At 46.3% G+C, this 22143-nt stretch overlaps 4 protein-coding genes across 7 annotated transcripts; 1 reads left to right on the plus strand and 3 right to left on the minus strand.

Annotated features, from left to right (window-relative positions):
- Positions 1-322: 322 nt before the first annotated feature.
- Positions 323-6762, minus strand: LOC125974811 (bromodomain-containing protein 3). 3 transcript variants are annotated; one of them, XM_049729647.1, is made up of 12 exons: positions 6594-6762; positions 5385-5673; positions 5059-5196; positions 4805-4949; positions 4546-4709; positions 3696-4199; positions 3309-3437; positions 2667-2912; positions 2315-2568; positions 1846-2162; positions 1454-1579; positions 323-1375 (listed from the first exon to the last, which is right to left on the minus strand). In XM_049729647.1, the coding sequence occupies exons 1-12, from the start codon at positions 6617-6619 to the stop codon at positions 1239-1241; spliced, it is 2475 nt and encodes an 824-aa protein (XP_049585604.1). In that variant the 5' UTR covers positions 6620-6762; the 3' UTR covers positions 323-1238. The 3 variants fall into 3 exon arrangements, with proteins under 3 accessions (XP_049585604.1, XP_049585603.1, XP_049585605.1); XM_049729646.1 differs by having other exon boundaries at positions 1454-1582; XM_049729648.1 differs by lacking the exon at positions 6594-6762 and having other exon boundaries at positions 1454-1582; positions 5341-5536.
- A 387-nt stretch (positions 6763-7149) lies between these two features.
- On the minus strand, positions 7150-11189 carry tap1 (transporter 1, ATP-binding cassette, sub-family B (MDR/TAP)). The gene is made up of 13 exons (XM_049729655.2): positions 11009-11189; positions 10376-10710; positions 10074-10296; positions 9881-9995; positions 9682-9812; positions 9180-9385; positions 8910-9107; positions 8703-8831; positions 8449-8637; positions 8211-8384; positions 7977-8136; positions 7737-7873; positions 7150-7552 (listed from the first exon to the last, which is right to left on the minus strand). The coding sequence occupies exons 2-13, from the start codon at positions 10706-10708 to the stop codon at positions 7358-7360; spliced, it is 2190 nt and encodes a 729-aa protein (XP_049585612.1). The 5' UTR covers positions 10709-10710; positions 11009-11189; the 3' UTR covers positions 7150-7357.
- A 620-nt stretch (positions 11190-11809) lies between these two features.
- notchl (notch receptor, like) lies at positions 11810-16881 on the plus strand. Its single transcript, XM_049730523.1, has 11 exons — positions 11810-12050; positions 12981-13125; positions 13193-13525; positions 13622-13854; positions 13927-14269; positions 14323-14462; positions 14540-14601; positions 14671-14794; positions 15460-15557; positions 15634-15956; positions 16101-16881. Exons 1-11 carry the CDS (start codon positions 11996-11998, stop codon positions 16600-16602), a joined length of 2358 nt encoding a protein of 785 aa, XP_049586480.1. The 5' UTR covers positions 11810-11995; the 3' UTR covers positions 16603-16881.
- Positions 16869-22103, minus strand: si:ch73-95l15.5 (flagellar attachment zone protein 1). 2 transcript variants are annotated; one of them, XM_049730524.1, is made up of 12 exons: positions 21935-22103; positions 20923-21107; positions 20416-20856; positions 19761-20305; positions 19506-19646; positions 18877-18954; positions 18470-18586; positions 18260-18409; positions 18024-18191; positions 17726-17917; positions 17462-17653; positions 16869-17344 (listed from the first exon to the last, which is right to left on the minus strand). In XM_049730524.1, exons 2-12 carry the CDS (start codon positions 21092-21094, stop codon positions 17237-17239), a joined length of 2304 nt encoding a protein of 767 aa, XP_049586481.1. In that variant the 5' UTR covers positions 21095-21107; positions 21935-22103; the 3' UTR covers positions 16869-17236. The 2 variants fall into 2 exon arrangements, with proteins under 2 accessions (XP_049586481.1, XP_049586482.1); XM_049730525.2 differs by having other exon boundaries at positions 19506-19643; positions 21935-22102.
- Between the last annotated feature and the right edge of the window lie 40 nt (positions 22104-22143).

Here is a 22143-nt window from a genome sequence, read left to right on the forward strand (position 1 = left end):
ACTCACGCCCATCCATGACGTTCTCGAAAGTTCATTCAGGTGAGACGTTCAATGAAAAAGGGATTTTATATATCTGAAAAAATAGAAATATTCAGGAATGATATTAACCTAATATTACTACCAATAAAGTTCTACCAATACATTTTGGGGTTGGAAGTGCACTTGCATTTCAAATATTTTCGTTAACTCAAGAACAAAAAAAGTACTTATGTGAATGCGTCATAGTGAGTCAATTCAAATATTAATGAAGTGCTGCCACCTACCGAAGAAAATGGCAACATATCCCTCTTATGTTAGTGGTAATGTTCAGAAGAAAAAGAAGTTCCAACAGGTTTTTTTTTAATAACAAAGCAGTCAAATGAAGACAAAATGGTGAGCGCCAGAAGAGAGCAAAGACGCTTGAAGCGAGCAAATAACAGTGACTGAGAGAAGTACTGTAATATAAGAACAATGTATAAGGACCAACGGGAACTAAGGCAAGGGAACAGCAGGCCAGATGCAATCGTGTGTGCAACAGCATAAACACACTTATAAGAATACACAAGCATTACTTCCACAAATCAGCGAGGTGTTTGTTCACATTCCAAACGATGAACACATTTCCAATGCCGAACGTTGGGCTTGTTACAGTGAAGATTTATGAATGGAATGTGCGTCTGCTTTTCCGTTTAACGGGACGCAGCGATATCAAGAACAATTACGCAAAACGTCAACTTCCATTTTTTTAGCGTTTCATACGGCAAACCGTTGAGCGTTAATTCCATGTTTTTGATGTCCAGGTAGGAATATGACAGATGGACATCAAGAATATGATTTAATGCTCAACGAGTTCCATGGACGAGTTGATGAAGAAGCCAGGCTCCATTAGGAGGATGAGAAGATTGTGAAGAAAGCATCAAGAGTGAAGATTTTCAAATAAATAAATAGCTCCAAAGAAGACTTGCACTATACATTCTTCTCTGGGTGGTGGAAATAATCCTAAAATTCTTCTTTATAAAAGAAAGATACAATTTTGTACATGTATTTACAAATCGGAACAACAACAAAAAAGACAGGAGGGAGAAAGCAAAAGGCCGTACGTGTTTTTGTTTCTCGTCCTCGCACATCCTTCAAGTCTAACATTCAAAAAGTGTTGGGGTTCACTAGTCCGTTTTCAGGGAACGTCACTTCCTGGGCCAGCCCAAGTCCCTGAGTTACTTCTTCTTCAATTATTGTTTTCTATTTGAGCCGCAAAGATCTCAGCCGGAGTCTGACTCACTGGTGTCCGAGGACGACGATGACGAGGAGGAGGAAGAAGTGGACGAGTCCGAGCTGGAGCTGCTGCCGCTGAGGCGTGAGGGTTGTGTGTGGGCCTCGGTGGGGTTGGCCTTCTCCGCTAAAAAATAAAATAAAAAAATAATTCACAATTATTTTAAATCAAATACATGCAATCTTTAATGGATGAACCTCTGACCTTTGGGTTTTGCGGGCTTCTTGGCAGAGTTGAGCTGCCCGCTGACGTCCTGCAGTCTCCTCTCCAGCTCAAGACGCTTCTCCAAAGTCAGCTCCTCTTTGGACTTGAGCACGCCGCCTTTCTTTACTGCTGACGAGAGGACGGAAGCAAAAATAATCCTATTTTTCAACTCTTAATAGTTCACAGATTATTCCGGCGATTGATTTCAGGCCTTGTGGTCCGTCAGTGAATCTTGTGCAGTCACATGTGGTGTTAAAAATAAATATGGCAGGAACAACACCGACCTAATCACGTTAGTCGTTTCCATCGTGACTCAGACAAAGGAAATAATTCAGGCTTGCAGTTTTTTTTAGCCGAGATTTAAAAGACACACATGAAGTTATAAATCATACCTAGGTCAGTGAAGGGCTTGCGGGGCTTCTTCCGCAGACACGTCATGACGTAGCGTTCCAGTTCCTTCAGCGTGGACGGCTTGAGTGTCTCGAAGTCGATCTCGATCTCCTCGGGGTTGGTGTCGCGCAGCGAGGGCTCCCGCGACTGGATGATGTGGACCACGCGGCCCAATTTCTCGCCCGGCAGCTTGTTGATGTCCAGGCTGAGCTGCCGCTTCTCGTCGTACGTCATGGGCACAATCTCGTCCTCTTCCTCAGAGTCGTAGTGCGGAAGCATGGCGGGCGTCAGCGGCGGGTAGAAGGACTTCTTGGTGCTCCTGGAGGGAAGTTCGATTTGACATTAAATCATGCTCGTAAGGGGGTGAAATTTCCTCCATCCAAGCCTTACTTTTTTTTTTTTTAGTATTCATAGCACAGTAGTAAAAATATAGATTGTTTTTTATTCCTGCCATGTTTTTGTGCCACTAACTTGCTGCTCTTGCTGCTCTTCTTGGTCTGGCTCTTCTTGGTCTGCGATGTGCCGGCTCTCGACGTCTTGCTTTTGAGCATTTTGGTAGGCATGGTCCACTCTTCGGAGCCCGCTCGGCTCTTGGATGCACGTCCGCGCTTGTCTGGCTTCTTACGCTTTTTCTTCTCCTTCTTGTCCTTTTTCTCCCGCTTCTTCTTGGGCTTTACGATGGGGCCCTGGGAGAGCGCGGTCAGCTGCTCGTGCACGGCTCGAAGCTGCGGCAAAAAGAGATGAAAAGATTTACACAATATTATCACCCACGCTATAGTTCAGATTTTTAAGCAATTATTTTTTTGTCCTTCAAACATCTTACCTGCGTGCACACCTGATCCTGCAGCTCAGCCAGCCGGTTAGCTCGCTCCTCCTCGCTGTCTGAGCTGGGGCTGCTCTCGCTCTCCTCGCTCTCACTGCTGAGGTCGCTCTCCGACGTGGACGAGGAAGACGATGAGGAGGACGAGGAGGACGAGGAGGAGGATGTCGGGTGGCCGCTCAGGGACAAGGCGGCGTGGTCCAGCTGCGGATCGTCGGGCATTTTGGCAAAGCTGAATTCAAAGACGTCCTGTAAATGATGCAAGAGTAATGAATACATGTGGCGGCTGTGATTAAATTTGTGAGTCTGCCTAGCAACAAGTGATGCCATGCAAAGAGACTGTCCTAAACCACAATTTTGCTGCGGCTATAAAGAACGTAAAGACATGAAATCCATTTGTTTTTTTACGAAAAGTGTTCCAGTGTTTGTGATGTCATGCACATACCCCAAAATACACTTGTGGAGTTAAACAGATGCTCACTGACATGACGCCTCACGTCACATACAGGCGAGTTTAAACAACTTTATTTTGCTTTGCTGAGGCCTTGGGACTTTGGAGGTTCCACAGTATGTTTGGCGTACTCCCAAAGTAAGCCTTTCACAAGGATGGGCGATTTGATGACTCGGGGGAGCACCAGGGCTCACCTGCAGCTTGCGGGCCATGCCCACCACGTCGTGGTCAGGCGGGTTGTACTTGTAGCAGTTGGAGAACATGAGGCGCACGTCTCCGGCAAACTGCTGCGCGTCGCGGTACTCGCGGCCGTCCATCTTCCTCTGCCGGCAGAGTTACATGAGCACGGGGTTCTCAGTGTTGCACAAATGTACTGGTGTTAGAACAGCACCCAACTTAAAAGGTTCGAGCCCGCTGAAGAAAATAAGAGTTGTCAAATCCAGGTCCAGAAAGTAAAAACCCTGCCATAGTTTGGCTTTAGCCACAAGGTGCGTCTAACTAAGTGGCATGCGAACAAAGTGAGTTTGACCGACGTAATACAGAGACAGTGCAAACAACAAGGAGGGAACGCTGTGTGTCACCTTGATGGTGCTGAGGTCCATGGGATACTTGATGATGTCGTGGTAGTCGTGCAGGCCGAGCTCGGCGGCGTCCACGGGTTTGTAGAAGGGCCAGGCGTAGGCGGCGTGCTTCTTGGACAGCATGTCCTTGAGCAGCCCGCTGCAGTAGCGCATGGCCGGGCTCAGCTTGCCTTTCCGCAAAGGCTGCGGTTGCACACAGTCGGGCAAGTCCTTCTTGGGCGGCTTGATGGGGCGCCCGCTGCCCACGCGCCGCCCCACCACCGACATCATGGGTTGGAGGAGGACGGGTCCGCCGGGGCTGTGGACCAGGCCCATGCCGGGCGGCGTCTCCAAGGTCATGCCGCCAATGCAGGAGATGGCGTTCATGGGGGGTTCGTGGACCTGTCCGCCGTGGCCTCCCTTGCCCAAGCCCACCAAGTGTCCGTGTCCCTCCGCTGAAATCCCCACCGTCAAGCCCATGGTGGACGGAGTGGTGGTGTCCGCCTTGCGCTTAACGCCCTTTTTCTAACCCAAAGAAACAACAAAACACCATTGAATGTCGCCATGGAAACCGCAAGAGACCCCTCATTTTCTCGTAGCTGTAACATTCATGTCGTCTCCCGGGTTCTGAAGCAATGATTCCGTTGAAATGTAAATTTGGAATACAGTCTAAACAGTTGGGAAGTGTAAATCCAGCCGAAAGGAGGAGCGCAAATCCAGACTTTGGCCAATCATGCGAGACGTCATCGCAGTGAGCATCAAAACAAAGTGGACTCTGCAACAACAACTTCATCATCACTAAACCCATCTAGGACTGGAAGTTCATATTGTCATTGACCCCCCGTAAAAAAAAAAAAAATTGCAACCGTACCTTGGTGGTGGGCTGCGTGGGAGGCAGGCCCATGATGGTGGCCGGCGGTAGGCTCTTGGTCAGCACCGTATGCGGCGAACTGGCCAGCATGGACTCGCTTGTGTCCGAGGAGGACGGCGAGTAGGCTGATTGTGACACGGCTGGCACCTGCTGCGCCCGCATGGCTAACGGAAACACACACGGGGAAGACACGTTGGTCAGCACGGCGACGGCGGTGGCAGAGGAGCCACTCACCGTCACGGGTCGGGGAGACACTCACGACTCGTCTTGCGGCCGCGTCCCAGGCTGCTCTTCCTGCGAATGGCGGGCGTGGGGAGCTCCACCTCCTCCTCAGGCATCTGCGCCACCTTCTGGAGGAAGATCTTCTCCAGGGATTGGGCCATCAGCACAATGTCATCGGTTGGCTACAATGGTGGCAGTTACAGGCCGGAATTATTTCATACATTTCCTTAAAATCTCCTTTGGATCGTTTGACCGCTCATCCATCAGCATGGCGTGATCGTTGCGGCCTACCTTATTGTAGATGTAGCAGTTGGTGAACATGGTGTTGAAGTCCTGGATGCACTCGCTGGCAGACCGGTAGAAGTTATTCTCCAGGCGCTTCTTGATGGTGCCCATGTCCATGGGTTGCTTGATTATCTTGTGGTAGTCCTGAGAGATCGTGTGAAAAAAAAAATGACACATACATTACATTTTGCTTGAAAGGGAGCAGCAGTAGCATTGCTGTCCTAAAAGAATTGCAACAATGAGGCCAATTCCTTGAGTCTTCAGCAAAAACAAAGGAAATGGCCTCACTGTTCCAATACGTTTGGAGGAGAGTCTACAATTGGGACTCTCACAGGCAAGTTGAGCCTGTGCGCGTCCACCGGCTCGTGAAAGGGCCACGCGAAGTGATGCTTCCAAAGGCACTTGAGCAGGGTCTTCTGGAGGTACTGCAGCTGGTTCGTGGCGCGGCCCTGTCGGGATGGATCCCGGACGGCAGGTTGGGGATGGGCGGGCGGGCCCGGCGGCATAGTGTGCGGCAGCGATGGGCTCTCAAAGTCTTCGTAGAGCAGCGAGGGCTTGCGGATACGCTTGCCGGTGCTGCCGTGCGAGTCCATTGAGCTGCAAGACAGCCCCACCGCAGAGCTATGGTGGAGAGGAGCAGACATGGAATAGAGTCAGCTGGAGATATGGCACCCACTTTATGAGATGACCCCCCCCCCCAAGAAAATGGCATGAACAGCACTTTATTTTAATGCCACAGCTATCTTAAATGAACAGTATTGGAGATTAGCAAAACCATTTCTGTAATGGCTAACATTGCTATATGTGGATACACAGAGGCACAAAAAAATATTGTAATGTTTATTATTATAATTATTGATATGTCTATTCTTTTCCAACGGCTTATTTTAGTTGCGTTAAAGCAAATGTAATAAAATCGAATTGTGTCTGGGAGGTGTTCACGTGGTGTGCGGTCCCGCCCTCCAATCGTGTTTGTAAACATTGTCGCACAATGACAAGGATGAAATGATTGTTTAAAAAAGCTTTTAAAAAAAATCATATTTATTACCTAAAATTTCGCATTGCTCAAATAAACTCGTAAACATATCGACAGCCGGCCACTGACAACTGCCAGCACGCCCCAAAAGTATCTAGCATCACCAGCGAACGACAACGACGAAGAAAATTAATATATAGACGCCTGACATGACATCTAAAATTGAAAATATTGAATTGGAAAGAAAAGGGCCAATTTATAAAACGAAGGTTGTCCTCGTTTGACGCGGCGGGGCGACGAATGAATGGGCGGTGGGATGAACTAGCCACGCACTGTCAAACTGTGGAATAAGAGGAATATAACCCTTCTAACTACGGAGACGTCTTTGTTTAATATCGCCATTTTAATTAGGAAAGCGGTCACCAAATGACACTGACAGCTAGCTAGCTAGCTGGAAGAAGCTATACCAAGACAGCTACTAACGTTAACTAAGCGCATTACTGTCACGCCAAGGCTGACATTTGAGATGAAAATATTAGCTAATACACAAAGAAATGCTTGTTACCTTTCGTGGGGAGAACTGAGGGCCATTTTTATCGGTTTGGATGTTTTTGCAGCTATCCAATTGGGCGGAAAAAAGAAAGGGGGAAGAAAAAGAGAAGAAGCTGCTTGTTAGCGGGCGGGGGCGAAGAGACCCCTTGCAGCTTCTCTACGAAATGGCGCCCGACTACTTCCGCTTCAGCCTATATATATGCGTACGCACAGCGAGAACACCCACTTCCTGTCAGGTGGTCGGCCACGCTGCGCGTTGATTGGATCAACGTCGAGTCTGTTTACGTCACACAGCCGTGTATCTACATCACGTGACGTTAGCGTTAGCCACCGAGCTAACTCAGGAAGATCAGCTAAAGTGTTTAAAACTCTCAACCACCTTTATGCGACTAAAAGTGGCATTTTTACTGTTTCTACTATAAGCGTTAGAGTGATAATGAGCACACGAGATAACGTATAAAACGAAACGTTTGCGTTTTAGTTGCTCATCTTAGCTAACATTAAAATAGAACTGTGCAAAGAATGGCAACATCATTGGGAGTCACGTGATGATAAGGTGCCCAAGCCCATTTAGACAATTTTTATGCATTTAATAATAAATGGGACAGACATAACATTATTTCAAACGGTGAGAGAAATGAAATGACAGAAGCCGCATTCAGACAATACAAAGCAGTCGAGTAAATGAAACTACAGCATTGCCCAGAAATTCATTGAATATGAGTGAAAAGAAATCAGAAGAAATTAAAGTAAAAAAAATGGCCCGCATGGCATCCTTCATCGCACCTCATTTTTCACTAGTTTAGCATAGTCCTCGCAGTTCTCCATCAGCTGGTGGTGGCGGCCCTCTGCCCTGACCACGCCGTCCTTTAAGAGGATGATGTGGTCGGCCTTCTCCACCACCCTCATCTTGGTGGAGATCAGTAGAATGGAGCGATTGTTGTGATTTTGTTTCAGCAAAGCCTGGTATACCTGCGGAGTACAAAACGACAAAACCATTTGGAGATAGTAGTAGTTTGGGGAAAAATAAAAATACAATTATCTGCATTTAATCTTTGTAAGCATTAACGATACCAACCCAGATGTTCCTCATTGGTTGGCACCTTACGTTTCGGAATGACAAGTAAAAAAAAAAAGGCATGAATGCACTGCTTACTTGATTTTCATTTTCAGTGTCCAAGTCACTGGTGGCGTTGTCCAGTACCAAAATGGTGGGCTGTCGAATTAAGGCCCGCGCAATGGCAATACGTTGCTTTTGACCGCCAGATAGTTGTCCGCCTTTCTCACCAGCATCTACAACACAGGTATTTTCAAAGTTGGAAATATTCCACATATGGAATATTTTCTGGAAACGTTTCTCAAATGTTCCACCCCTTTCCAAGCCCAGTGGCGGCACCTGTGTCGTAGCCGTCAGACAGCTCCATGATGAAGTTGTGGGCGCTGGCCGATCGGGCCGCCCGGTACATGTCTTCGTCGCTGGCCTCCGGGCAACCGTACTTGATGTTCTCCCGCACGGAACGGGCAAACAGGGCACAATCCTGGCTCACCACCGAAATCTGAGGACAGTGGTCCAATTATTCACTTGACTTTCCAAACATATCTTTAGAATCGTAAGCTAAGTCCCACTCACCTTCTGGCGAAGATAAGCATCTTGATAACTGTTCAGTGGCTTCCCATCCAGAAGAATTTCTCCACCTTGGGGCTGATAAAACCTTTCAAGGAGCCTAACACAGGTGGACTTCCCAGCTGTATTGAGTCCCGCCAGTGCCGTGATCTGGCCAGGTTTCATTTCCAGGGTCACGCCCTAGTCCGTAAAAACCCACGTTAGCGGCGGCTAAAGTGTCTCGATGTTTACGCTAGCAACAAACCTTGAGGATCTCAGTGTTTGGCTTGCTGGAGTAGGCAAACGTAACGTTTTTGAACTGGACGTGTCCCTTCAGGGACTTGGGAGCCAAGGTTCCATCTGGGGGTATTTGAGGTTTCCGATCCAAATACTCAAAGATCTTCTTAGATCCTCCCACGGCTTTCTTCACCTCAGGGTACGAATGCATTAAAGCCTGTGACACACGATTATTTATTAATCATATTGTACAGGTATACGATATTTGAATCGATGACTCACATCCACCACGGAACCGAACTGAAGTTCGTAGAGGATGAAGGAGACGAGTTCTCCGTTGCTGATTCTCCCCTGGGTCACCATTACGCCTCCGTAGTACATGACGCACACCTTCATGGCGAGTGTGGTCAACTGGGAAAAGATGGAAAGATTCAACTGAAAGACTGGATTAAAAAAAAAATGTGTTCTGACGGTGTAGATGATCCTCACGCTGTTGGCTGAAGTTGTGCTGGCATATGTCGCTGCTTCTAACTTGTTGAGGGCATATGTGTCCTCCAAGCAGCGGCTGTAGCGTTCCGTCTCACCGTCCTCGTTGGCGAAACTCTTCACCGTCGTAATGCAGGAAAAAGTTTCTGTAGCAACTTGATTAGCCTTAGCCAGAGACGCTTGAACCTTCACTGATATTATCTACAAAAAATGTCAAAAGACAGAAATTCAGTTTTTTGGGCAAAGAATAAAAAAAACTTTATGGTTAATTACCTGGTGGAACTGTGAGGCGAATTTTGGTACCAGCCATACGATGGGCAGCCCCATGAACGTGAGCATGGACATTTTCCATGATTGCGTGACCATGAAGAAGAACAAGAAGAGCACGCGGCCCGTGTACCACATAAGCAGGCTCAGCCTCTCACTCAGTGCTTCGCTCATCGTGTTGGTGTCCGTCGTGATTCGCGACACCAGCTCACCTGTAGCAGGGCAAGTTGAATTCGTTCGGGGGGGGTCATTATTAAAACTCAGTTAAAATATTCCATTGAAAAGAATTAAAATGTCATTAAGCTGTTGAATTTTGGCTAGCAAATGCTAATTTCTGTTAGCCTGCCTATGGAACTTCACAATATAGCATTAAGCTAGCTGGCTTTAGAACTTCACAATATAGCATTAAGCTAGCTGGCTTTAGTTAGCCTCAAACTGAAAGTTTGAATATTTTTCTGTTGAAAATACACATTTTCACCCATCTAAAATGGAAACCCACGGAATATACCTGTGGGGGTGTCATCAAAAAAGGCAATCTCCTGGTTGAGTACAGCCTGGAAGACATCTCCTTGTACCGCCGTGTGAATGTGACTCATGGTGATGTTGTATACCAGGTCCCCAATGAACTCCAGTACCGCACTGGAACAAAGCACGTGGAACGTTTCTTCAAATGTACATGCATATTGGGGATCACAAAAAAAAATTACCCGGCAACAGTCATGACTGCTATAATTGTGATGGCCTCCGTGAAAGCATCAGGATCCCCTTGGTTCTGGAGCCAGTCCGTCACATGACCCGTGTACAGAGGAACTGCCATCTCGCCTGGAGACACAACAAGTATTTTTTAAACATCTTCATGACTCCAAAATGTCTATGTGAGCTTGAATGACAAGAACTTACAAAAGCAGGAGATCCCCACCAAAAATAGCATGAATGCAAAGGCACCAAAATGAGGTCTCATGAACCCCGTTAGAGACGAGGAAGTGTCCTTTGTGGCCTCTTGTTTGCTGCTCCTCCAACTCCACACAGATGACACGGTGAGGAACAAAGACTGCAGCCAAGATTGGACGTACTGACTCCAGTAGATCCACGACGCCGCCGTCACCAGGTAACCCTGAAACACCTGCACAATCCGAACTTTTAATTCTTGGCTGAATAGATGTAAATTGAAGGCTCTAGATGTGCGGCTGTTTATTTTTCACCCTTTGCCATGAGTGCCACGCCCACATCTCCTCCTCGACGCTCCAGCCGAGAACATGGAGAAGAGTCACATACGTCGGGAAGTGCAAGCACAGGACCAGGATGCTCTGGATAGCCCCGAAGCCTCTGGAGCTTGAGGGAACGCTGGGAAGGAGCAAGAGCAGGAGAAGGAGGATGGCCCTGGCTAATTCTCCTCCCCATAGGACGACGAATGGAGGACAAGGGAAGATGAGGAAGAATTGTGGCGAGAGGTTCAGGGAACGTAGGACGCTCACAATGGACACGTCCACGCATGCAAAAAAGAGCAGGAACAACAAGGCTCTCACTTTGAACATGTCTGCAAACACAAGAAATCATCATAAGTTATATTTCTTTTTTTATTGAAGTGTATTTTGTATAGTTGAGTGAAGTCGTTTTCATAGGAAACCGCAAAGGTCGAGCTTTTTACTTTCTCTTTCACATTCACCACCAAGACTTACTGTTAATAAGGTTCTGACTTTAAAATTTCCATTATACTTATCGAAGTTCTTAACATAAATCAATAACTTAATAACACAATCGCACACGAACATCTCGTAATAAAGAGTCATTGCAATAAAAATATAAATCTTGCCGTCACGTGGTGCTGTACTTACTTGTATGTCAAATATCAACGACGCCGATGAATAAAAGTATCATTCGAAGGGTTACGATTGTGTTTGGAATATATATATTTAAATTTTAAAAATGACAAAGCATTCTCAAGCCACCGACTGACTGTTATTTGTCTTGTTCCGTCAAAATGAAAGTGAAAGTTTGAAAGGACTATCTGACAAGCCACGCGGAAGTATGCGGTTTTTACGGCAACACCACTTGGACAAACTACGTGGCATGAAAAACTACTTTTATACTTTTATTTAAATTTCTTTATCATAACTTACTTGTTCTCTGTCAAAAATGCCCAGATTTTTTATTTTCAAAGTTGTTTTGGTATTTTAAATTAACCTCCAATAAAATGCAGATACAATTAAACATCAAATTAATAAAAGAAAGATTAGCTAGCTAAGATTTTTTACAATAGTTCTAGTGTACAGTTGTGTGTCTGTTTGACATTTAAACTTTTACTTGAAACTAGGTCAAAGAAAAACATGCTATTAGAGTATTGACTATCTCAATATCAATGTGATTTTTCACATGTACCAAAAATATATATTATATATCCATTTGAAAATATTCAAGTATGACACATCTTTGTGATATTCATATTGTGTCATAGTTGGAATGATGATGATCTTTTTTTTCTCTCGACCTATCGTGCAGTCCCACTGAAAATGTTACGTATACATTTGATAGTGTTATATGAGTCGAATAATGAGGGAAAAAAAACAGTGGAGGAAACAAAAAGCCTAAGCATTTGACATTGTGAGTCACAGACGCTCTATTCTTCTGCACACAGTGGCAGGAAGTCGTCCAGATATCCGCAAGGGCCTCCGGGAAACAAAAAAAGGTCTAGTGGACAAAGTGGGGCGGTTGGTGATTTGAGAAGGTGCTGCTGCTGTTCCAGTCCACATGAGCTATTCGAAATATAACGCTGGATTGGTAAAAAAGTTGAAAGTGGTCGTCAGCAGCTGGATGTGTTGAAAATGATGCGGACGATGAAGATTTTAATTCTCCTGGGACTCAGCTGCACAAGACAAGGTCAGGAAATTTATGTTTTTTATATGTTATGCACTACCATGGGGCAGGAGTTTAACATTTTGGAAAATCAAATTCAGTTGTGTGGGGAAAGCTCTAATTTCAGACGGCCACTAGATCAATGGATGGATAGATGGACGGATGAATGGATGAATGCCCACTGGGGCTGAATAATAATTTGAATTCAAATCGACACCACAATATGCAGTATACCACAATTTTAAAATTGCAAAGGCTACAATTTTTGGTCTGTTGTTGTTTTATATTAATTTAATTTAATTTAATTTAATTTAATTTTATTTTATTTTATTTTATTTTATTTTATTTTATTTTATTTATTTATTTATTTATTTATTTATTTATTTATATTTCTTGATTTCTTGATTTATTTCTTTAGTTAGTTAGTTAGTTAGTTAGTTAGTTAGTTAGTTAGTTAGTTAGTGAAATGTCTGGAAATGTGTGAAATAATTGATTACACAGTGGAACACATTTGATTGTTTCATTTGGATCATTGGCGTATTTTCAACTTCGCTCTTCACCAATGACGTTGTGTGTTTGTGGCGCCACGCCCACCTGCCAAGTCCCATTGTCCCTCTCCATCACGCAGCCGGTTACCATAGCAACCAATTCTGACCTTTATCCAGCGCCGACTCCTTTTCCCGTTTGCCATTGGCTTCTACTGGAAACTTCCTGTTGATGTCGGGTCCCACTGGCCTCACTTCCTGTTCCCATTTAACACGCCAAGATCAGGAAGCCCTCGTCACGTCTTGAGCTGAAAAACAATGAGAGACGTTATTTGTGTCACCCATGCAGATGGTGCGATTACAAAACAAAAACGCTGAACCAAGCTGATCTTGGAATTAAATCTCACCATTTTTTTTTTTATAATTAAATCAACTTGAATTAACGGTTATATTTGTTGTGTGTCCTCAGTGTTGTCCAACGACCCATGGGGGCAATGTCCTGCCAGCAGAAAGTGCAAAGACAAATTTGGCGATGGGTCATGTGACAGGGAATGCATAAAGCCGGAATGTCTCCTGGACGGAATGGATTGCCTCAAGGACAAAGGACACTGCAAGTGAGACGATTTTATTAAAGCATTTTTCAATTCAAAGTGCCTCTTAAATTTTTTTTTTTCATTTTAGTCCAGGCCACATTCCGTATTGCCGCAACCACTACGCCAACTCCCAGTGCGACAAAGGCTGCGACAACGCCGCCTGCGGGTGGGACGGTGGTGACTGCTCGGCTCACCAGAGCCCCCTATGGGCCAAGGGTACCCTAGTGGTCCACGCTGCCATCCCCCATAAAGGGGGCGTCTCCACCAATACATCACTCCTGTGGGCGCTCAGCGTCCTGCTGCGGACCCCCACGACGCTGAGGGGCTCGGCGCCACTCGCCGTCGACAGGAATTTATTCGACTTTGACCCCCAGCAGCTCGTTGACCTTTTGGCTGAAACGTCAGCAGGTGATGCCAATGGGTGAGCAGTCCACGAAAAATTTTCATTTAAGTAGGAATTGTAAGGAAAAACCAGTGGGGCCAGTACACAGCCCTGGGGTTCTCCATTGTGTTCCAGCTCCCTGTTTTTTCTCCAAGTGGACAACCGTCCATGTTCTCGTCAGCCCTCAACGTGTTTCCCTCATGCCACTGAGGCAGCTAGCTTCTTGAGGGCAATCAAGTCACGGAGGATCTTCGTGTCTTCGGCTTTACCGGAGATGAAGACCGTCATTGCCGTTCGAGGTGTCCAGGATGAAATCGGGAGCCGGGATGAACAGGAAGGGGAGTGGACCAGAAAACAGGAGGTCAAAGGTAGCATCAACACATTGAAAATTTGGTTGGAACTGGATTTCTCTGAATTTCTCCATTTTATTTATGTTAAAGAACCGACACCTACGTGGCTATGGGCTGTGGTCGCCATAGCAATAAGTCTGCTCCTGACTCTGGCCTTGGTGGTCTTCCTGGTGGTAAGAAGGATGAGGCAGCAGAGGCGGCAAAGAGAAGGTAGCAGTCACGGAGCAGGAGGCCAGCAGGTGAACCACCGCTCCACCACCACGGATGGAAAACCCAAAACCTGGACGGCAACGGCCACCCAGCAGGAGACCAGGGGGAGGCCGGCCCGGGAGAAAGACAAAGACAAGTTGGCCCTCAGGAAGAAGAAGAAAGCCAAGGAGGCTGAAAAGAAAAGGAGGAGGGAACCCCTGGGAGAAGATGCCATGAGGATGAGGTGAGTTTCCAGGGACTTTTAATTCTTCTTGATGCTGATTGTTTCTTCTTCAGACCTCTTAAAAGGGACCAGGACATTGCCAGCGACACGGACTTCACGCAGAGTTCCTTGGAGGACGTGAGGACCGTTGGACGTCAGGAAGACGTCAAACATTACAGAGGGGGAGGATCACAGCCTCGTAGGCCGCCTCCAGGTGAGACCACGACCAAACATCAGCCATGCAGAAGTTGTAATAATTACTGACACAGCACTTTTTACTTTTCCATTTAGCTTCCACTCATGGATGGCACCGGAACGCCACGCCTCCACCTCTGCTCAGTCCCCCTCAACAGGTTTGAGTTCATACTTTTATTATATATATATTTTTTATCATATGTATAATGTTACTATGGTGTGGTTAGTCTGCAGAGTGGTGTGGCCCGGATGGTTCCGTGGTCCTGATCCGCGCGGTGCGTAGTGGACTGGATCGGGTGGTTCTGGAACTACTCAGAGCCGGAGTGTCTGTCAATAACACGGATCATACTGGTGAGAGTCATGATCATCATCAATACGCCGGACTGATAGAAGGATTGTAATTCTGTGACATGGCTGATAACTCAGATTATATTTTGCCAAATTCTGATCATTTAAAAAAAATCTAAAAAATATATATTTTATATTTTTATGTATATAATCTAAAAAAAATATATGTTTTTTAGATTTTATATTAAATTAAATTAAACCTAAAAATATGTGTATATATATTTTTTGGGGGATTTTTTTTATTTAAAAAAAATATATATTTTTTTATAGTTACTACTTGGTGTAAAAGGTTCGAGACCCACCGACATTTACTTTTCAGATCTAATCAAATTTTGAGTAATAATATTCAAATGTAACAAAATGGTTGACCTCGGAGAAGAGCGGCATGCGGCGACTATTCCTTGTGAAGACGGAGTAACTTACCTCCTTCTTCCTTCCATGTCTTCTTCCCCTCTCTTTCTCCTCCAGCCCCTCTGTTGCCTTGCTCTGACTCGGAACAAAGTTAATCACGAAGCATTAACTTTGTTTCCTCCTCTTGTCTCTTTCATCTGCGCCCATGTCCAAACACATCCCTCCATTCTCGCTTTTGACTCTGTTGTGTAAAGATTGTTCATAGGCCGACTTACTCACTCCCTTCTTCCATCCCCCGCACTCATGACCTCTCCCAGGGAGGTCGGCCCTGCACTGGGCGTGCTCGGTGAACCATCTTTCCCTGACCAGGACGCTAATTCGCTATGGTGCTGCTGTGGACCTGCAAGATAATAAGGTACAGTTTAAAATTGAAGAAATTCATTAATATTAATTAAATATGGTGAATTGCTGTTTCTGTATTTCACCACCAGGGTGAGACGCCACTTTTCCTTTCTGCCTTCTACGGCTGTTACGACACCGCCAGGCTTCTTCTCCTCCACGGTGCCAACTTGGACCTCCATGACCGCAGGGGGCGCCGCCCTGTAGATGTGGCCAGGGAAGGCTTGCACCATCAAGTCCTGGAGCTCCTACTGGCGCACCAGATCCAGAGGGGGCCCACCACTGTGGATACATCCAGCGACATGCTATGGGAAGAGCGGGCGCTGATGTACTCGCCGTGGGTTGGGACGCAAGGTCGGAGTGCGTCCTTCTCTGGGATTGTGGCACATCGGGACATGACACCACCACCTCAGAAGTAAGTGTTAAACATTTGTGAGTGGGTGATAAAAACCTGCTAAAGAACTCCAATCCATGATCTTGCTATAATAACTTTGAATTGAAAATAATAGGGTGCTTAAGATTGAACCTTGCGGAACTCCTTTAATTGTTGTCTTGACAGTAACTGGTCGATGGCCGGCGTCCAATACCCATCCCCTCAAAACTGGCGACCGCAGCTCAACCAATCAGCGACCGCTCTGGTACCCCCCAGAATCATGGGCCGGTCCCCTCGACCCATAAGCACCTTGCAGGAGGTCACCTCGGAGGATGAGGATCGAGATAGGCGGCAGGAACACCCCAGGGCGGTGACCCCTCACTTCCTATCGCCGCAGCCGGCTCCCCGGCAGCGTTCCTTCTCGTGTACCCAGCATGCATTGCAGCGCCGCTCCAGCTCCCACCAGATGGAACCCAATTACGTGATTGTGACCGAACGGACAGCCAATGAGCACATAGAACGAGTCATCGTGTCCCCTCCGCCGGAACCCGCCACCCAGACAATCGTGAACGGCGGCGGTAACGACAATGGCGGCAGAGTGGAGCAAGTTAGCGCCCCAGGTTCAGAGCCCAAATCTCGGGGTGAGAGGTCAAATAATGTTAATGATGCCACACAGACGGCCTTGTAGAAAAAATTAAGTAGCCCTATTGAACAATATAATACTCATTCATCACAATGGATACATCCAAAGGGACATACGGTGGCCTGAAAGAGACAAATTTTGTATATACAACCTTGTTTGATGGTTTTAATTACGTTATAATCCATTATGCATCTGTTGATTATTATATTAAATACAGTATATTTGTATAAAATGACTTTTTTGTGTGTTTGGGTAGATGTTTAATGTTGGTGTCATAGTGAGAAAGATTTAATCTCCAAAACACATTAAAATCATTTTGAATCAGATTGTTTAATTCTCTTGAGCACAAAAAAATTAAATAACTTTGGCTTGCCAGACATTACATTCATACAAAGGATATTGAAAAAAAAAGTGCCCAGAAACCTGACAATTATAAAAGTACCCAATTAGATCATTTTGGTGCCAAAAAAAAAAAAAGCTGACTTGACACACAACCATTCATAGAAAGTTGTCGTGGAAATTAAATAACAGCGATTTTCTCATTTTCAAACATGTCCCTATTGGCTGAGACATGCAACTACAACATCGAAGCTAGCAGGTCAAAGTGCAAACCTGTGGAGATAAATAGAACTAAATACACACCACAACAAGTAGTACCACTCTTAAAAGTGCAACATCTTCACAGCGCATGTTTGACGGCCGACATGCACTCGTCTCGTTTCTTCTGCAAGTTGCGCTGAAGCTCTTCCACCTGACGGTCGCGTTCCTCAGCGTCCTGCAGAATTTGCTACGGAGAGGAGAAACATTTTGAGTTGCATGTTCTGTTTTTCAAAACACGTGTTAGCTTAATGCTAACACATAATGGGAAACACCTTAGCTGGGCTAATGAATAGCATTTATGTACCTGTATGAGTCGGTCCCTCTTCTCCAGACTATCTCTAAGTTTCCTCTCGGCCCTCTCTCCATCCTCTTGCTGGTTGTGCCGGATCCTCTCGGCCTCCTTCCTGCGTAGCTCTTCGTTCCGCAGCGCCCGCCTGGCGTCCGTCAGCCGAGCGGTCAGAGACGACATCGTGCGGTCGTAGTTCTCGTGCTGACTCTGTTCGTCATGTTCCGATTAAAACCAACACGAATGAAACCGTCGTGACCTTAAGGTCGCGGTGTCCCGCACCTGAACGACGTTCTGGTACTCCTGCAGGGCGGCGGTGAGTTTGGTGACCTCCTCGCACAAGGTGGCGCTCTGTGTCTCTCGTTCTTCCAACATGGCCGCCAGGCGGGTCTGCTTGTCTCGTAACTGGGAGGCCAGGGATGCCTCGGCCCCGCCTCCCTCCAAGCCGTGGCAAATAACGGAATCTGAGAGAGCCTGGTGGAATAAAAATGGTCACCATGGTAACGACGATGACACACTCTTAATGAAAGCTTTTGATTTGATTAAATAAATGAAAACTATTTTTTTTTTCCATCTGTACCTGCACATCTTTCATACAGCTCTCCAGCTCCACCTTGAGGACTCCGACCAATTCGTCCTTCTCGTTCATGGTGGCAGCCAGGGCTTGCTCCCTCTGCCTCCACACCTCCCTCTCCATCTCCAACTCCTGCAGGAATCTCTCTTTCTCAGCCAAGGCCAGACGCAGATCCTGGAAGGACAACGTGTATGAACACAGCTCGACAAATGTCAACTCCGATGTTCTAAGGAAGATCTTACCTCGATGACGTCCTGGTTGCACTGCAGCACCATGTTGAGGGTGTCCAGGTCTTTCTCACGGTCTCCTGCCGCCTTTCTTAAGGAAGCCACCTCTTCCTCAAGAAGCTTTTCTTTCTCAGCCAACTCACGGATCAAACTCTCCTTGGCAACCTTGAATTCAATTCAATTCAATTCAATAATATTCAATGTTCATCCATCGGGTTGACTCACCTTATTATCATTAACAATATCTTTCAGGTTCTCGCCGAGTTTGTCGAAAATCTCGTCTGCGAGCTGGCTTCTTCCTCCGCCTTCCACGCACACTCTTCTGATCACACTCATGCACTCCTGATGACGACAACAACACACACACACACAAGCACACACATGCAAAAGGCAAAATGAGGAACACCATAAACAAATCAGGTTGTCTACTTCCTGGAGGCATCTACAGGTGTGTTCAGTCAGTCATGTTGTGGATTCAATGAGACTATAAAAAATATTTATAATTTTGTCTTTAAATCTGCTAGCTTAATGCTAACATGCTAGCATGGAGGAAGAGGCTGTCTGGCACACAGACAAACAACATTCCAGGGAGATGAACGTCTGTCTGTCCGTCCGTCCTCATCATGTCTCACCTGGATGAACCGATCCCGACTGTGCAGGGAGCGAGCGAGGTCGGGCAGCAGGGCGGCGCCGTCTTTATCACGCGCAAGCTAAAGAAGAAAAAATATAATTGACGAGGTTAGACAATGAACTGTTTGAATTTGAAGACATTAATAAAGTTTTTATGAGGATTTAAAAAGCACAAGTTGTCATTATGTGATCTCTGCGTGATAAAGCGAACATGCTACTTTGACTTTTGGCTTCTTTTTAAATGCAAACTTAAAAAATTCCTCGAGTTGCAAAAGCTCATGCAAAGCACGGCGATTAAGTAGCTTGTTCAAACTTGTTTTTGCCCTTTGACACACGTTCCTTACATTTTTTTTTTTTTTTTTTTATCTGGCAGTCACTGATATGTTTCTTTTGTCCCTGTAATAATCAGCCAAGGGCAAACTCCACTGGTCTACCAAGATTCCACAGTGTGTGTGTGTGTGTGCATGTGTGTGTGTGTGTGCGTCAACAATAAACGAACAGGGCGGCTGCTGAATGTTGTATTATAACTTGCCATTCAAACGGGCACACCTGCCTAGTCTAAAAATATCGCTGTACCTAATGAAGTGTCCGCCCAAGTGTACATCTGATCTATGGATCCATGAGTGCTTACATGTGACCACTCCTTGATCTCGTCATCCTGGGCTGTTCTGGGTCCCAGTTGTGCCTCGAGGGTCCTGACTCGGGTCTCGGCTTGGTCTAGCTGTCCACGCAGATGCCTGATCACTTGGTGGAGCCTGTGTGAGGTGCTCTGCTTGAACAAATAATTCGGTGTTTAAAGAGACGGCCGATTGAGAAGCTACGCAGCTAGCACACAGGAGCTCCCGGATGTAACAAAGCGTGTCAATATTTAATTGAGCTGACCCACCTGCTGATGGAGTGGCATGAACTCATCCTTCATCTCCATCAGAACATCATCATCTTCCTCTTCTTCTCCGTTGTGGTGATTGCCGTTCTCCCCAAAGCTCAGGGTCTTCTTCACCACAGGGGATGTCATCTCACTAGAACTTCTCCTCTTGCTCCTCCCAGATAGGACGGGAATCCTGCTCCCGGCCGGCGAGCGGACCGGCCTCCCTCCCAAACGTCGGAGCTCCCTGAAGACCGACGACAAACTGGCCAACACCTCGCCGGGTGTGTCCAAGGGGTCGCAGCCGTCCAGGGAGTCCAGAGACTGGACGGATTGGGTCCTCAGGGAGAACGTGGACGCCGCCAGTGAGGTGGGACTGGAGCAGGTGGATGAGATTCTGTGCCAGTGGAGAGGCATGCTTTGGGATTTGTCCCGGGACAGAGCCAGAGGAGAGAAGGCTTGGTACGGCATTCGGCGAGGAACGCCGCACACAGACTCGTAATCCGAGTCGGACACACGTAAAGAGTCGCAGCCTTCGCAGTTTTGACCTTTTCGGCACCGTTTACCTGCAGAGCACACAAGTAGATCTCAAGATTGGGTCAAGGTTTTAAAACTGAGTTACTTACTATAATTAAATTTTCAAACTAGATTAGGATTTGATGTTAAGGTTCGTTACCTGTTCGTATAAAGTAAGGACACGTGTCCCACTTCTCTGACCAGCACTCATACTCGGCCAGAGCCATGTTGTCCTTCAGTATGTCCCGGTAGTCCTCCTTATCTTCATCTCCGCCCGCTTCCTCGTCCTGCTCCCGAGGGTGCCTTTGGACGTAGTTGCTTCGTACCCAACGTCGGACGTTGTCTCGCTCCTGAGTCAACTTGTTGAGCCTCTCCGAGGAGAGCGCCCTCACCCTGTTGATGACCGTATCGAATCTGAAGACGCGTTCCAGGACGCCGGTGCATTTGCCGCACACGAACTCCCCGAGGCCGCCGCCGCGGTGAACGGGACGGCCCAGGATGTGCGTCAGAACCGAGAGGAGGTCCAACGATTTGGAGGGAGAGCTGAGGGACAGCTGGGACTTGGACAGGGACGATGATGAGACGAGGGAGGACATGCTGCCTGTGGACGACGAAGTTGAAGTCAACATTAGGACTTCAAATGAGTGTTTCAAGAGGAAAAACTCACCCCAGGGGCTGCTTGGTGAAGAACCTGACAGGCTTTCTCCTCTCAAGGAACTTGTGGGGGTCTGAGGCTGACTACATTTCTTGTGCTGGCCCCCAAACAGCCAACGCCTTTGGTTGCCTTGAAGAACTCCTCCGCATATTACACACAAGTCATTTGGACCACGGGATGACATCTTGGCAGGCACTCTAAATACACAAAATATAAATAATGAGTGCTTTGATTTAATGGACTCACACTGTGGAGTCACAATTAAATTATTCCAGTAGGGGCTTTCAATGACTCAATGGAATCAGCTCATTTGCTGACTCAAGAAAGCAAGCTCACTGGAAATGTCACACAGACTTTCATTATTTGGTTCACTGAATAAAGTTTTCTGACTCAGCCATTTGGGATCTGCTTAACCAAACAGTGACTCAAACTACTGTACACTGTTCGAATCCTCTGAAAATGTAGCAAGTTTACCAAGATTAGACAAGTCGAAGGGCGGAAGTGACTAGATTTTTCAAAATAAAAACAGAAATGACATCACCATGGAGGTCTTCCTTTGATTTTAGTTATCATTCTTGATCATTTGTAATGATTGACAAAATAATGGATTGCTAGTTTAGAGTCACGAGTTGAAACGTCTCAGTCGATGTTCACAAGCACATCCAGGACGCGACACGTCGACTTTTGGCCACGCCGACAGTCCATGAAGTGTCCGCCAAGTCAACTTTTCCCTTGAGCACGCTGCGCAAACTTCGTCACCCGGGCACTTTCACTTTAACAATCACTTCTATCTCTATAAATGTCTTTTCTTTCACCTTCCAGTGCAGATATAATCACAAATTAAAACCAATTAAAACGATCAAACAAACTTTGACAGAAAACAGCTGTCAGATCACAGTGTCGTCTATCTGCTTCTTCCGAGGGTACCTGAAAGCAACCGAACGCTTGAGAAAATAGAGCCACGTCGTTCGTTACCTTTACAAGGCAACAAGTGTTTATATTCCAAAAAAAAACAAAGTTTTACCTTTAAACCTGACTTTTGCTCCGGTTTGACGGAGAAACGTCCGTCAGATGAGGATGAGTCTGTGACACAGACGAAGAGCAGCCACAAAAGTTGCCGCCTTTCGTTGGAGAGAAAAAAAAAAATCTCCACCACTGCTTTGAGTGAAGTGAAGCTGCTCTTCTCAGTTCGACTCACAGCGCCGCGGAGGAAGAGAGGTGGTAGGTGTCACC

The sequence above is a fragment of the Syngnathus scovelli genome, chromosome 9 (assembly GCF_024217435.2).
Source record: "Syngnathus scovelli strain Florida chromosome 9, RoL_Ssco_1.2, whole genome shotgun sequence".
Lineage (NCBI taxonomy): Eukaryota > Metazoa > Chordata > Actinopteri > Syngnathiformes > Syngnathidae > Syngnathus > Syngnathus scovelli.